The sequence below is a fragment of the Rhipicephalus microplus genome, chromosome 7, assembly GCF_043290135.1.
Source record: "Rhipicephalus microplus isolate Deutch F79 chromosome 7, USDA_Rmic, whole genome shotgun sequence".
Lineage (NCBI taxonomy): Eukaryota > Metazoa > Arthropoda > Arachnida > Ixodida > Ixodidae > Rhipicephalus > Rhipicephalus microplus.
In genome coordinates this window covers 25,809,553-25,823,642 of record NC_134706.1, presented here as the reverse complement: position 1 = coordinate 25,823,642, position 14,090 = coordinate 25,809,553, and the positions used below count along the sequence as shown (strand labels likewise).

Here is a 14,090-nt window from a genome sequence, read left to right as displayed (position 1 = left end):
TCTTTTTCTAGACTTTCTGCTGCTTATAAGTAAAGGGTATCTAACACGCGGTCTGGCTCACATATCATTGTCTTCATCTCATATATTTTTTGTAACTATGTCCATTAGTTACAAAGACATGGCCCCGTCGCAGTGGTCTAGTGGCTAAGGTACTCGGCTGCTGACCCGCAGGTTGCGGGATCGAATTCCGGCTGCGGCGGCTGCATTTCCGATAGAGGCGGAAATGCTGTAGGCTCGTGTGCTCAGATTTGGGCGCACGTTAAAGAACCGCAGGTGGTCGAAATTTCCGGAGCCCTCCACTACGGCGTCTCTCATAATTCCATGGTGGTTTTGGAACGTTAAACTCGACATATCAATCATATCAATTACAGAGACATGACAAGTCTGAAGTGTTCTTCTCGGAAAGCAGCCGCATACGGTTTCCATGTCTTCAAAAAAAAAAAAAAGATCGGGGAACTCTACACTTCAAAGTCGGCGTCTACATGTCGTTTTTTCTGGCGATCAGAACCGGTATGTTTCTGGAATCCGGACGACCAATCTCTTCATAAACGGCTCGCATATGAGATATGGGAAAGACCTTTTTTCAAATGGCAACGTTAGCTACGACATCTTGTTCTCCCTTCTCCCACTTGGTTCAATATTCTTCACTTTGCCGGCACTTGCGCGAAACTGGATTCGGCTCGAAAAATTTCTTTTCGGGCTAGCGCTGCTGTCGTGGTTGTTATCGCTCTCACGCCACGATTTTGGGATCGAGTCTGGAAAGGATATTTCTCGATCTCAACGTCTTCTTTCAAAGTACCCCCTTTAATACAAGTACGTGATCACACTACAGGCACGATGATCATATCCACCGTGGCATGGTATAGACGACACGTGAAAATCCCAAGTGTTCTGCAGGTTATGGTAGTGAGTTGTTTCTCTCACTGGCACGTGGTCGAATTCTAGATAGTAAAGGGATTGTTAGATATAGTTGGTTGGTGTCAAAGTTTGGTTATGCTCGTACTGAAAGAATCACAGGGAAGACGACACCCAAGCAGAGGTAAACGGGGCATAGTCCTCTTCACCCTAGTATATTCTTCATTGCGACTCCTTCATTCAGCACGTAAATTTCCAACATCTGCTTTCTCGCAACCGCATTTGCTTCCGAAATATGATTGTGGTTATGCATACGAAAAGAATTCGATGTAATGCGCCAGAACCGTTCGCTTTTCCTTCGCGCCGTCGCAGCTGTAGCGATATATTCAGTAATGTCTATGCCCCGCTATAGTTCAGTCAGCACATCTAGACGTATACATAACCCACGCTGTTTCCGCAACTTTCAGCGTGCGACGGTTATATTTTGGTCGTAACGGAGGCGTTCCGATCGCAAACACCGACTTTCCTTCCCACACTGAAAGAAACACGACCGAAAGAAAAGTTTTGCCCGCCTATTTCCTTTTCCCGACCGCCACTCGGGAAAAGGAAATAGTCGAGCAAAACTGACCGGGCCCTACGGATGAGATCTGTCATCTCTTGCGCTGCGGTATCACCCTCTCGCAAATGTATCGTGTGTATGTGTGTGGGTGTGCGTTTTTTTTTACCTGCAATATGCGGAATTTTTTTTTTTCGCTTCGGATGAAGTATACATAATATAGGCAAACGGTTCATGACTTCTTTGCTCGCCTTCGTCGGCACCTGCAAATGCGAGGCGCGAGTTTGGCGCCACGTGTGCCGTGTTTTCCCGTATATACGAGACCCGTGCTTCGCACTTTTGTGATAAAAAAAGTTCCAAGAATGATAGCGCTGCCGTACAGAGAAACCTATACAGACGACGGGTGTGTCAAGCTATGGTGTGTCACTTGACTACAGGTCAGCTGTTTTGTACGTTTGTACTTGTGCCTTCTAATAAATTTTTACAGTCAAACAATAAAACCAAGACGCCGACAAAAAAAAAAAACACCTTAAAATTAACACACACGTTTCGGCTCTCGTACAGGGGTCTTGTTCACGTAATGTGAACAAGTCCTTCGTACGAGACTTGCAAAATATGAAAATATGAGTAAATTTTTAGTGGCGAGCCAGCGCCTGTGTCATGCCGGTCCTTGTTTGTTTTTAGCGTTGTTGTTCTTTTACGAGAAGAAAGCATTGGTGTTTGGAACCCTGTACGGATCTCTTCCTCACGATGAGGTTAGCATGGACGGGCACCCATTCATTTTACAGGTGGCGCATTGAGCAAGTGCACATATCTGTAAGAATGTCCGTTGTCATGTTTATCGTGCAGTGAGTCGATTGAATGTACCCTTTTTCTGAAACCCGAATGTCCATGTATATGTTGTTTTTGTTGTGATGCCGTGTCACCGTCTAATGGTATCTCCAATTCGGTTGCGGTGTTCCACCAAAGAGTTCGCAGTTCTGCGGCCCTTGGCGACCCTTGGCAGTTCTGCGGCCCTTGGCAGTTCTGCGGCCCTTGGCGCAGTTCTGCAGCCCTTGGGAGTTATTTCAAACGCTCTTCGAGGGAAAAAAAAGAAAAAGTAACGTTGCGGTTGCAATCGAATAAACGCGGTAGTACGGGCAACAGTGCGCCCCTATCCCCTCCCCCCTCTCCCCGCCCCACACTCGGCACCCCATCTCTAATCGCCGGCCTCTTCGGCGTTTCGTTTCCTGAATGCCGCGGCTATATCCGACAGCGACTTCACCGCATACGAGACTACGGCTCGGATGCATGCTATACCCGGCTCGCAGAGCCGCGCGGAATGCGGCCTGGCGGTCAGGGCTTAATTCTTTCCTCGCTGTCCACGTTATAGCGAGCGTGCCCGAGGTGATGGCTGGGCGCATGCCATGCATCCTGCTTCCTCTCTTCCGGCTCGTTCTTTCGACGCCCGCTCGGGGCGCTGTTTCCGCTTTCTCGACCGTGGCGTGGGAAACACCAAGACGTTTTCTCGAGCTCCTATATAGATCTCGGAGCGAGCGCTGATATTCGGTTCGTAAAAGTTTGAAAAGGAGAGCCATTCGGGTCGTCTCATGTGCACAATCCGGTGCCATAAATGGAGACGTACTTACTCTCGTGAGCAGGAATGCAAGAGAAAGACATTGAGGTCATCTTTAGATACACAAACTGACCATCGGCAAAATTCGCCGTAATAAGGGGAAGTACGATGGCGGCCACTGCCATACCTTTTTTCGTGTTCGCGATTGATGTTTGCATGAAATTACGTGATACAACGAACCACGAGTGTGGGCCGCTGTGGTGTATAGAACTGATGGCAGTGGAAAATTGAAGATGGATTAGCGACCAAGGACTGCAGAAGACTGTGTTGAGTCCTGCTGGCGCACATACGCGCGTACATGTTCAAGTTTTCTTGTCAGCACTGTAGAGAAAGTTATAAGAGAAAAAGCTTTTGTACTCAATTCGATCTTTCTTTCCTCCATATCTAATTGGCGCGTTTTTTCCCCCTTACCTTTACCGTTAGAGAAATTGAGAGCATGCAGTCTAGAAATGAGGCGCACTTCTCATCTCGGGTCATCGGTTTTTAATAGTGTGGTCTCCGCGTCGCCTTATCCAGCAGCCTAATTTGATCAATTATATGAGTGTTCTTGTGTTGTTTCGCGTTAATTAAAGCTACCCGCAAGGACATGTACTACATGTGGGCATTTATAAGACATTTCTTCGTCACCTGTACGTAGCCATCTCATAAATGGCGTTTCTTCATCTTCACCGTTTGTGGGGACACACCTTGAGTTTGTTCTGTGCCTTCACTGTGACTGGTCTTGATACGTCGTCCGGGCCTATAATAAAGGCGTGTACAGTGTATTACACGTTGCAAGTGTTGAAGATGTGGGGTACGCACATTTGCGCGTATAACAACGCCTATACTTGCTTATGGGCGACCTATTACCACGTGAGTGACGTTTCATTTTTATTTCGTGTTTGCGTTGTCTATAGTAAGATCATTGCACGTTAGAATGGCCGGTCGAAGTTTAGCGACGGAGCTCGTTCAGCCGAATATTGCTTCGTAGCGGTGTGATCGTCTTCATGAACCAGCACGCACTCTTCTCACCCTCTTCTTTCTCTTCATCGTCATCTACTTCGCTCCTAAAATACGGGCGCCGATTTGTCCGGCGTGGCCTGCACAAATTCTGTAGACCGAGAGCGAAAGAAAAGAGAGGATAGCAAAGAAAGAGATAGACAAGGAAACAAAAAATCTTGGCGGGAATAAGTTCTAGGCGAGACAGGGATTTCAACCCAATTCCCCGCTTAAGCTTCCCTAATTTTTAATAATTAACACCAGTAAGGAACGTATTATTTTTTAATATGTTCCGAGGAGGGCCGGACCCAAAGTTTATGACGCCACTTGGATGCGGTGGCACATTCACCCTTCGATTTTCCTTAATTATGTCGAACTTAACTGTAAAAACCCGCCTTTCGCAAAATACGTACAGGTCCGTGATTGGTCTAAAAAAAGCTCAGTTCACTCGTATATCGACCACAATAGGATTGCTTATCCATACGCTCTATCCTCAGTGTTTATTTCTTTAATTATGGAGTAACAACAAGGACAACAAAATGGTTGCTTTGTTTGCAGGTACAAGTGACAAAGTTGAATGGATCTAATATTGGAATTACCTGTATGTGAAAACCCGTACGCCTAGCACAGCGTTTGCGATTCAGAAGGATCCGCTTTAGAGCCAAATCCAGATCCGCAATACTCACTCTAGTACCACAAGCCTATCGAAGCGCACTTAAAGAACCCCAGATGGTCGAAATTTCCGGAGCCCTCCACTATACGGCGTCTCTCATAATCATATGGTGGTTTTGGGACATTAAACCCCACATATCAATCAATCGAAGCGCACATGAGCACGATCGCGCGCACGCGAATACACGGGTGCACACACTTGCGCACAAAATCGCGGGAATTTTCGTTGAATGGACATCTAAATCATATTGCGTAGACAGGCTACCATTCTCTCTTTTTCTTCATACCCCTTATCCCATTCATCTGACGTTCGCGTCTTCCCAAATCGTGCAACGTGTAACGTCCCACGGTTTGTCAATCCTGGCAAGCCCACTGCGGGGAGCGTCCTCCTCGGTCGCAGTTAGGCCTAATGGCGAAACTCATTGTCTTCGCGGCCTCCTCCTCGCAGCGCCACCTAGCGTCAACTTCCTCTTTTACTTTCTCACGTGCGCATCATTTCGTTGAGCATGCGCGGTACCTTTGTGTGCGCATATGTCGTGTGCGACTGCCTTTTTGGGTGTCGATGTATTTCTTCGGCTCCCTTGCTTTTTCCCTGGCCTCTGCGCTAATTGGAGAAGAAGCGCTGTTTCCGTTTTGTAAGGGCACGACCAGTTTGTTCCTATAGGTTCCCACAGAGAAAGAAAAAGTGCGAGCATTCGTTTCTCCAGTACTTCGAACGTCAATGTTACGAAATTCTTTGCCCCGACGTCATTCGCTGATGCACAAGAAACATAGAAAGAAATACAAGAAACACTGGCGAAACACTGAGAATGTCGTGTACAAATTCTCGGGAAACCCTTGTTCTATTAGGAGGTTCTTCACTACGTCAGCCTACTGCTTTAAGGTCCATCGACTCGCGTGTGAAATCTGAGCACGCCAAGACATATTTATGTATAGTTCTCATGTAAGGAGGTTCTCAGAGAACTTTTGTCAAACGCGTTAACGGGTACATCGTAAAATGAAGCTTACACCACCTCTTCATCGCCCACTTCCGCATGCTCGTGCACTGTTCTCGTGAAGAGTCATCAGAGCGTTGGCTTCTGAAGAACTCCGGAAGTGTCACACGTGAAATTTGTAGCACTTGTATGAAGGGAGAGAGAGGGGGGGAAGGGGTCCCACAGAGCACCTGTCCCTCTTGTTATGCGCGTTGTGAAGTAGACGCAAATGTTAGTATCGTTTCTGAATACAAAGGACGCGTCTGCTAATGTTTTCTGTGGCCTCTAAGTTCACATAGAAAAGGAAGCGGGCAGTGGCGTTTCAACTTTTTCTTGAGGGGGGGGGGGGCTAACCTACCGCACTTGTCAGCCGATATATATATATATATATATATATATATATATATATATATATATATATGTGTGTGTGTGTGTGTGTGTGTGTGTGTGTGTGTGTGTGTGTGTGTGTGTGTGTGTGTGTGTGAGACATTTTGCATACATACAGCACTTGTTCAATAGCATAAAAAAGGACAGTCAGTTTTAATCAGCATGCACTGGGACAGCATGTATATGTTTGTCATGTACGATGCATAAAATAACAATACACGCGACGCTTTTCGTGCATTACCACAATACCTTCCGCATGAATGCAATTATATTGATGGTGGCCTCCTCAACAGTAAATATTTTATCATTGAATGAAATTTCAGTGACTAAAAACAGCTCACGAAGAATTCATATTTTAAATTTGAAGCACTCATTGAGGAACCAAAGGTATTTTGAGCTCTTCTATCTACTTATTTTAGCTTCCCACTGAGCTATAGTCCACTGCTTTATTCGTCACCGCTTTGCAAGCTGCCTACATGGCTCCAAGTTGCCATAAGCAAGGTTGATCAGATTTATTGGAGATTAAAGCGGATACCTTTCTTGGCGCTACCTGTACGGCAAAACTTAAATATTTAGAAAGATTAGTCACAATCATGTGCTCACAGGAGCTTCAACAGAGCAGCGGTGATGGTAATCCTTTTTTGATGAAATAAAATTATTTTTTAAAGCAGAAAATGCTTTGACTGGTCCATAAAAAGTTGGTTCGTTCCCATATATAACTGCATCGGCCAGTTGCACTAGAATGAAAACATGAACAAGTGATGTAATATTATAGGGCCCCTGTTCAGCGCTAGGCTTCTCTGCAGTGCTGCAGCACAAGGGTGGAAAAAGCTTTTAAGGAAAATTGTCACTGCTGAAATGCTGAAAAATTATCACTACATTGTACCTTTGCTTCATAATATTTTTTTTCTCGTAACATTTATTTGAGTCTTTACAGTGGTGACGGAAAATTTTGCCTTGGTTGTTGTTTTCCCCAGCGTGCAGCCGACAGTGACCATTGTCAAAAAGGCGGGGGGGAGGGGGGAGGGGTCAAAGGGTGGCTTGCACCCTTCTTGCCCCCCCCCCCTCCCCCGGCTGATACGCCCATGGAAGCGGGCTTATTTCAGGTGCTAGGCATCCTTGCCATGGCCTTCGTGTCACGAGCGTTCCGCTGTGCTGATGTAGTTAGCGCAAATCCCGTTGCTGAAAATCTTGGGCCGTAATCGCGTGAACAGTCCATTGAAGTTCGTCTACTCGTACATGAAACGTTTACTGAATTTCTCCGTCAAGTGATTCGCCGGCCACTTTGTTCAGTGTAAAATATATCAGTTCCTTGCACTTTAAACGCCGTAAACGCTGGCGGGTTACTAATATTCGCTTTGTGGACTCAAACATGCATTGCACGGTGTGTGTTCGAAAGAAGTGCGAGAAATACAAAGACAAAAAGAGCGCCTGAACCCTAATAAAGGCATCAATTTCCTGCAGTAGAGTTCTGTTGTGGGAGGTACATATCAACACGTTTACCCAACGCATTGAGGCTGCGGAGATGAAGATGCAGATGACGCCGCCTGTTCTCTCACAGGCAAATGATGGCTGTTCGGTATTGCACAGAGCCACACACTCCTTAAAACCACGCAATTCACCTTGGTGGTACGGTGGTTACGGTTCGCAGCTAATGGACCCGGAGGTCTCAGGTTTGGTTCCGTCATCGGTAGTCGCATTTTGACTGAGGCGAAACGCAAGATACCTTATAGTACATAGCCATACCAGTGAGCGTCAAAGAGCCGCTCGCTGTGTCAGGGTATTTTTTGAAACATTTCGTTTCTGTTTTTTCTTTGGTGTTGTCATCGTCATTTTATTAACTTCCTCTTTTTTTCAGCTTCGTGGAGGAGTTTGTGAGCGAGCCCAACGACGGCGTCACCCTGCTGCTCGACCTGCTCAAGACGTACCGACGGAGCACGGGAGTCGACCACGGTCGCTACGCGTTCACCAGGGCGCGACAGCAGCAGGCAAAGAAGGCGCAGGTACGTCTACCGGCTAGAATACGTGCAGTCAAACACCCAACTCAATTGTTTCGACCAATCAAAATACTTCCCTATCAATGCTACTCCGCTGGAGAACTCGTATAACCAGTAGTTCGAGGAATCTTCGTCGAAGGCAGCAGTACTTTGTAGAGCAGTTCAGCTGTGCTGCTCAGCCAATTCTACAAGGCAGGGAACTCAAGTGCTTCGACCGATCAAAATAGTTCCCTATCAATGCTACTCCGCTGGAGAACTCGTACAATCAGTAGTTCGAGGAATCTTCGTTGAAGGCAGCAGTACTTTGTAAAGCAGTTCAGCTGTGCTGCTCAGCCATTTCTACAAGGCAGGGAGCTGGTTCGTGTTGATAATGTTCAGAAAGAAAATGAACGATTATTATCAATATCGTTGCCCCTCATACGGAGGCGCCGGTAGGTAAAGCGTAGCGACCCCCCCTCCCCCTACTCTCAATCCCTTCAAGAAGACCCTGGTTCACAACCCAAGTTGACAAACTTAACGCATTACTGACACGACTTCGAGGCATAGCAAAATGGACATTTGTTGTTTTCTTGGAATGCATTATACTTGTCAGAGCCAGGAAAGACGTATAACATGTTTTAGTTTCCCGTAAGAGTTCTCGTCCCCCATCACATACAATACAACCCCCAAATTATCATGACAAATCAACACAGTTGGCTGGATTTGAAAACTCCGCGTCCGTGGTTGCGGCTGAAACAGCTATCGTACGGCCTCTGGAAGTGAATTCACCATTCGTTTGCTTACGTGCAACACGTACAACTACCGGCAAACTGCAGGGCGTTGCAAAGATGTCAAGAGTTGCTGTCTCCACCGGTCTTAAACCTGCGTCGCACCGAGTCTTCACGTAACTGTGGTTCCACGCCGTCCATAGCGAAGCCGAAAGTATATTTTTATTATGGGTGTGATATTGGAAATGCATTAAATGTGTTTTGAGCAACCACTATACACCTTTTACCGTTTTCACACCAGTACACCTTTACTACGAGCAACAATACAAAAGCTCGCAAAATTTATGTAACTTTCAAGGTAACCAGCGTGGGAAAAACAAAATTAACCCATGAATACAGAAAGAAAGGGTTGAGTATGGGCAAGAAATTTTCGAGTACTTTGCTAAGTGAACGAAAAATTCAGGTTCAAGAGCGCGCATACACACAGGGGAAATTGGGCTTTGTGTGGCCGCACGTGCTGGAGACGTGTACGTAGGTCGTAACTCTTTGCAAAAAAAAAAGTGTAAGTTATCATCATCAGCATCGTCATTAGCCTACTCCACGCCCCTTACATGACGCCTCTCCCGAAGATCTCTGGTTTACCGTGAACACACTTAGAACTTATTCGAGTGTTGCTTGTAATTTCCCGCGATTTTCTAGTCTCTGAGAAAGCCTACAGCTAAACGTACACTGTTGGCAAACGACCTCACATGTCACCTGCTGATCTGAACAAATCTGCAAGTTGAACAAGACGATTCATAAACGTACTACAGTCCTGACTTAATGAACTCGAGAAAAATTCCTCGTCATATACGTGACCATTTTGAGGATACTCTCATATATGTCTCGTGTATGACATTCGTGTAACGTTCCATAACTACGCAAGCTTCAGTATAATATAGAAACAAAAAACAAAGCGGAGATAATAGGATGCTAAAGTAGCAGGGTTATACATAGACAAGGCAGGTTGGTGGTGAGAGAGAAAGAGAGAATCCATTTTTGGGCGTCGCACGGAGACAACCGCACTCTTACGTATGCTATAATTATAAGATCGCGTCACAGCACTTGTAGCTTAAGAGGCTAAAGGTGGACACGGGTCACCTCTCACGGTATTGTGTGGCGCAACCAGCTCAGGCATTATCTCACCACTGCACCACACCGTCTGAAAGAAAGAAAGAAAAAAAGAAAGAAGAAAGAAAGAAAGAAAAAAAGAAAGAAAGAAAGACGGAAAGAAAGAAAGAAAGAAAGAAAGACGGAAAGAAAGAAAGAAAGAAACTCGCGTCACGCAGCGTTCACAACTAGCATGTGAAAGGACGCCTACAAGACGCCTTTTTTAGACGGCGTGGAGACGTTTTAAACTCTCTGTCTCTTGCTATAAGTTCCGGCAGCTTTCGCCGCGGTTTAGTTTCATCCAACGGCAATTTTTCGGTGCGTCACATGTTACCCCCCTTTTTTTTTTTTCAGGCGTGTTTGTGGAGTTCTTAACAGAGATGCTGTTTTTGCTCGTTATTCCTTTCTCGAGGAAGCGCAATGCTGTAAATTTTCAAGCGTTTCGCTGAAGGGCTAGGTTTTACTATCGCTATCATTCTACGGTATTAATTGCTAATTAGATTTCAACAGCAATTAGGATGTGAGGTGATAGTTTCTGTAAAATGAACCGCAACTTCTGGAACTATTCTCTGGCACCTCGCGCACGTGGAAATAGTCCCGTAAAACTGCTCGCGTTCCACGAAAAACTTCGATGCGTGTGAAAGCTGACTCATACCGAACATCGTTGAGTGCACTGTTGAACTCCTAATATTTACAGCAGCTTCGACTTCCCACCGAAATTTTCAGCAGCTTCCACTGACAGTTTCAAGTAACGCCACTGCACGTATTGCAGACGTTTTAAAGGAATTACGGAAGGCTTGAAGCTATTATCGGTGGCACTTGTGGGAGCTTCCAGGAACCATTACCAGAAAGGCCTATTACCCCGCTCCTTTTGTGCCACTGTATGGTCCTGTAATCGACATTATATCCTTATAGACGAAAGGCAATTTCGTTTTTAAACTCCGTTGAGATGCACGGACGCGAACGGTACAAAGTCACCGTGCTGGCGGGAATGGTTCGTGGTAAATTGCGCTCCCCAGTCGTATAATTGAGCAAACTTAGGTTGTGCGCTATCACCAGTGCAGCTGCGCACACGGAACGTAACCTTAATTCCCTCGCACTACTGTAGAGCACACGGTATGCGAATACAACGTGCGAATAGTAGAGAAGACCACCCAAGGTGAAGGGGGCAATTGTCGTTGATGGCATTCCGCGGCCTGACGCTCCTGTCGTCTGCTATTCAAGGTGACCGTCGGCTGCTTCTGTCGTCCGCTATTCAAGTTGAGCGCGGCAGCGCATCCCATTGCACCCAGACGACAGTAGTGAGAACCCCCGCCGCTAGCAGACGACAACAGCGGCCGCGTCGTTGACAGACGGCCGCGAAAAAGAAAGCCCGACCAAACAGACGCGGTAACGCGAATCTCCTCTTCGAATTGTCCACGCTTGTACAACGCTTCTCACGACTCCAGCGCCGTGCCGCGGGCGTCACGTCACAACAGCGCAGCGCCCGCGTTGCGACTTCGTCCGGGGCTCATTGTTCGCCGAGAAAGCGTGATAGTCTCAGGCGTTTCGCGACTCCTATTTCGCGCCGGTTCGAGAGCAGACGACAAGCCGACCGGCCGTCGCAGAGTTCGTGTGTGCCCAGCGCTCATACACTGCACATCTGCTCAGTCGTCTGGAAGCCTTCTCTTTGATGCAGCCTTTCTTTTTTTTCTTTTCGTCTGGCAACTGGGCCGGCTGCGCCGCCATGTTAGGGGTACGCTATGCGCGTTCGCGGTTCATTGTGCGCGCGCTCGCTTCCATGGCGTCCATTTTTGACGACTTCGCGGTGTGAATGGGGCTGCTCGCTAATGCGAGCCGTATAATGCAACAAGAGCGAACGACTGTGTTATGACGGGCGGCGATTTTTTTTTTCAAAAGGAAACGCGAGCATTTGGCGTGATACGAAAGCCTGTGTGTCGTTTTTTGAGGAAACGAGGCCTTGTTGTTCAGTTCGTTTCACGGTCTCGTTGTGATAAATAAAACGAGTACCCCCCTATTTTGGAGATGCGTGAATCGTGACTTCAGTTGCACAGTTCACACAACTATTCACGCTCCGACTGGATTATATTCCTTTTGGGAAAGAATAGCAGAAGAAGAAACAAAAAACTCGAGAAAAAAAAAGACCTTTTATGTTTCCGAAACGGAAAGCATGCAGTCACGTACCGTGACGTGTCACTTAAATAGAACACGTGGAAGGTGGCCCATCTTACTACAACGAATTTGGAAACTGGGATATGAATAGCTGCATGAGCTAGAGCAAGACTGGGACTTGAGATTAGTTGCTCAGTGCTCTGTAGCGAGTACAAATCACGAAGTGAACAGAAGATGGCGTAAGACATGCCTAATGGGAAGCGTTGTACGTGATCTCATGTTATATGTATATTGCTTTTAACGTTCCTTAATTAACGGACCCTTCTATCCTTGCTGATAAATCTGCGCTGCGTTGTATACAACAGAGGCTAGCTTTGATACTCTCGTGTAGACCACGAAAAAAAATGAAATCTAAAGTGTTGAAGAGGGCACACATTATTACAGCTTATAATAGAAGCTGATTTAAAAATAAAAGCCAAGATGACTACCGACGCTCAGGAGAGAAAACGCGAAGAGCTGAGACAGTAGAACCGCGGTAGTTGTAAATGAAACACAATGAGAAATCATTTTCAAAAAATGGACGCTGGGTCACTTTCAACCTGTTGAACCATTATAGACTAAGTAAGAGACTAAGGAATGAAAGATAGATGACCTGTGGATTGATTGAAGCTTTAATACACATTGAGTCTCACCAAAAGAAATCGCACCGATAGGGTGTTCTTATCATGGAACTGGTGGATTGTCAAGGGGAAGTCCTGAGTCAGTGATAAAAAAAATGACTGTTGTACCAAGATGAAACAAGAACTAAGATGCGAATTACTTTCATCCCGTCAAAAAAATTCAGGTCAAAGCTCCTATATCAATGGTGAAACTGGCATTCCAAAGGAAATGTACCTGCACAGTCCTCCTTATGTCTCTACACGTGCGGATCATTGCTCTGAAACTTCAGAATACCGCACCAGATCTAATTTGTACGTTAATGCGTTGTTTGTTCGTTTCATCAACGAACTAAAGCACTCAACAAGTGAGCGAGTGTGCTATAGCAATGCAGATGTGCTCTTCTTGACATTCTGACTTCTGTGCTGCAGCGCCTTCGGGCTAAGCGGGTTAGTCATTGAATAAACAAATAAACGACTGTGACATATGCTAGAAGTGTCCTGCAAGTGTTAATATTTTTGGGAGCCTGAATCTACAAACCTCGTGAATGTACCGATTCTCCCTAGTTGAGCATCCAGGTGACTTATTGTGGGCCTCACACGTGCGAGTAATATTAATGGCAGACGTTAATATAAATTAAATGAAGTTCTTATTGTGCTACTTGCATAAACAAGCCTTCTTAGATGACCATGTGCTTCTGCATAACGCACTAAGCTATCGAATAACGATGTAATATAGTACCCTATGCACGTCTTAGAACGGCCATTCATGTCATAAAAAAAAGGAAAAGACGTACACAGGATATCAATTCACGGTTGAAAGTCCGAAAATCAGACCACGAGGGTAACATTTAGATAAGAGACGCGATGGCGAGGAGATGCGCGTCTGAGCCCTTAATAATTGCATGTTTCGTAATTCTTCCCAAACACGCATGACCACAACGGAGCTACACGGACAGCGGAATTTCATGTTCTCGATAGAATGAATCAAAAGAGTAAGTGGAGGCATCCATTTCATTGAAAGCTGTTTACTTACACGTCATTCTGGACACATCAGTTAGTTAAAGTGTGAGGGCCTGCAGCTTATACCGCGTTTGTTTACTCACTCAAAGACGAATGACAGGAAAACATCTCATGTGGTATTAGTATTCGAATGGTGGTTGAATGGATAGAACGATGAAGTGTAAGGACAGAGTGTGGCGGGTGTACGACCGTAGAATGACTAGAGTCCTTCAACCAGCACGTAATGACTGCCCATGATAACGTACACATCACCTGAGGTATCCGGCTTTGACGCTGGAATAGTTATAATCATCGGCTTTATTCCAAATTCTTCTGCAAAAGGCTAATCACTAAGCTTATCTTGGAGATTAGTGAAACGGAGCCTACTGTGTAATAACGGAGCCTCGCGGGGGCTCTAGGGTGTGACGTA

At 45.9% G+C, this 14,090-nt stretch overlaps 1 protein-coding gene across 2 annotated transcripts in view; it reads left to right on the top strand.

Annotated features, from left to right (window-relative positions):
• The window catches only part of mwh (multiple wing hairs), a 199,139-nt gene that overhangs the window by 159,362 nt on the left and 25,687 nt on the right, over positions 1–14,090 (top strand). For both annotated transcript variants that reach the window (XM_037430643.2, XM_075868855.1), the window contains exon 4: positions 7,896–8,040. In XM_037430643.2, coding sequence (XP_037286540.2) covers positions 7,896–8,040 — 145 coding nt within the window. The remainder of the gene's footprint in view (positions 1–7,895; positions 8,041–14,090) is intronic.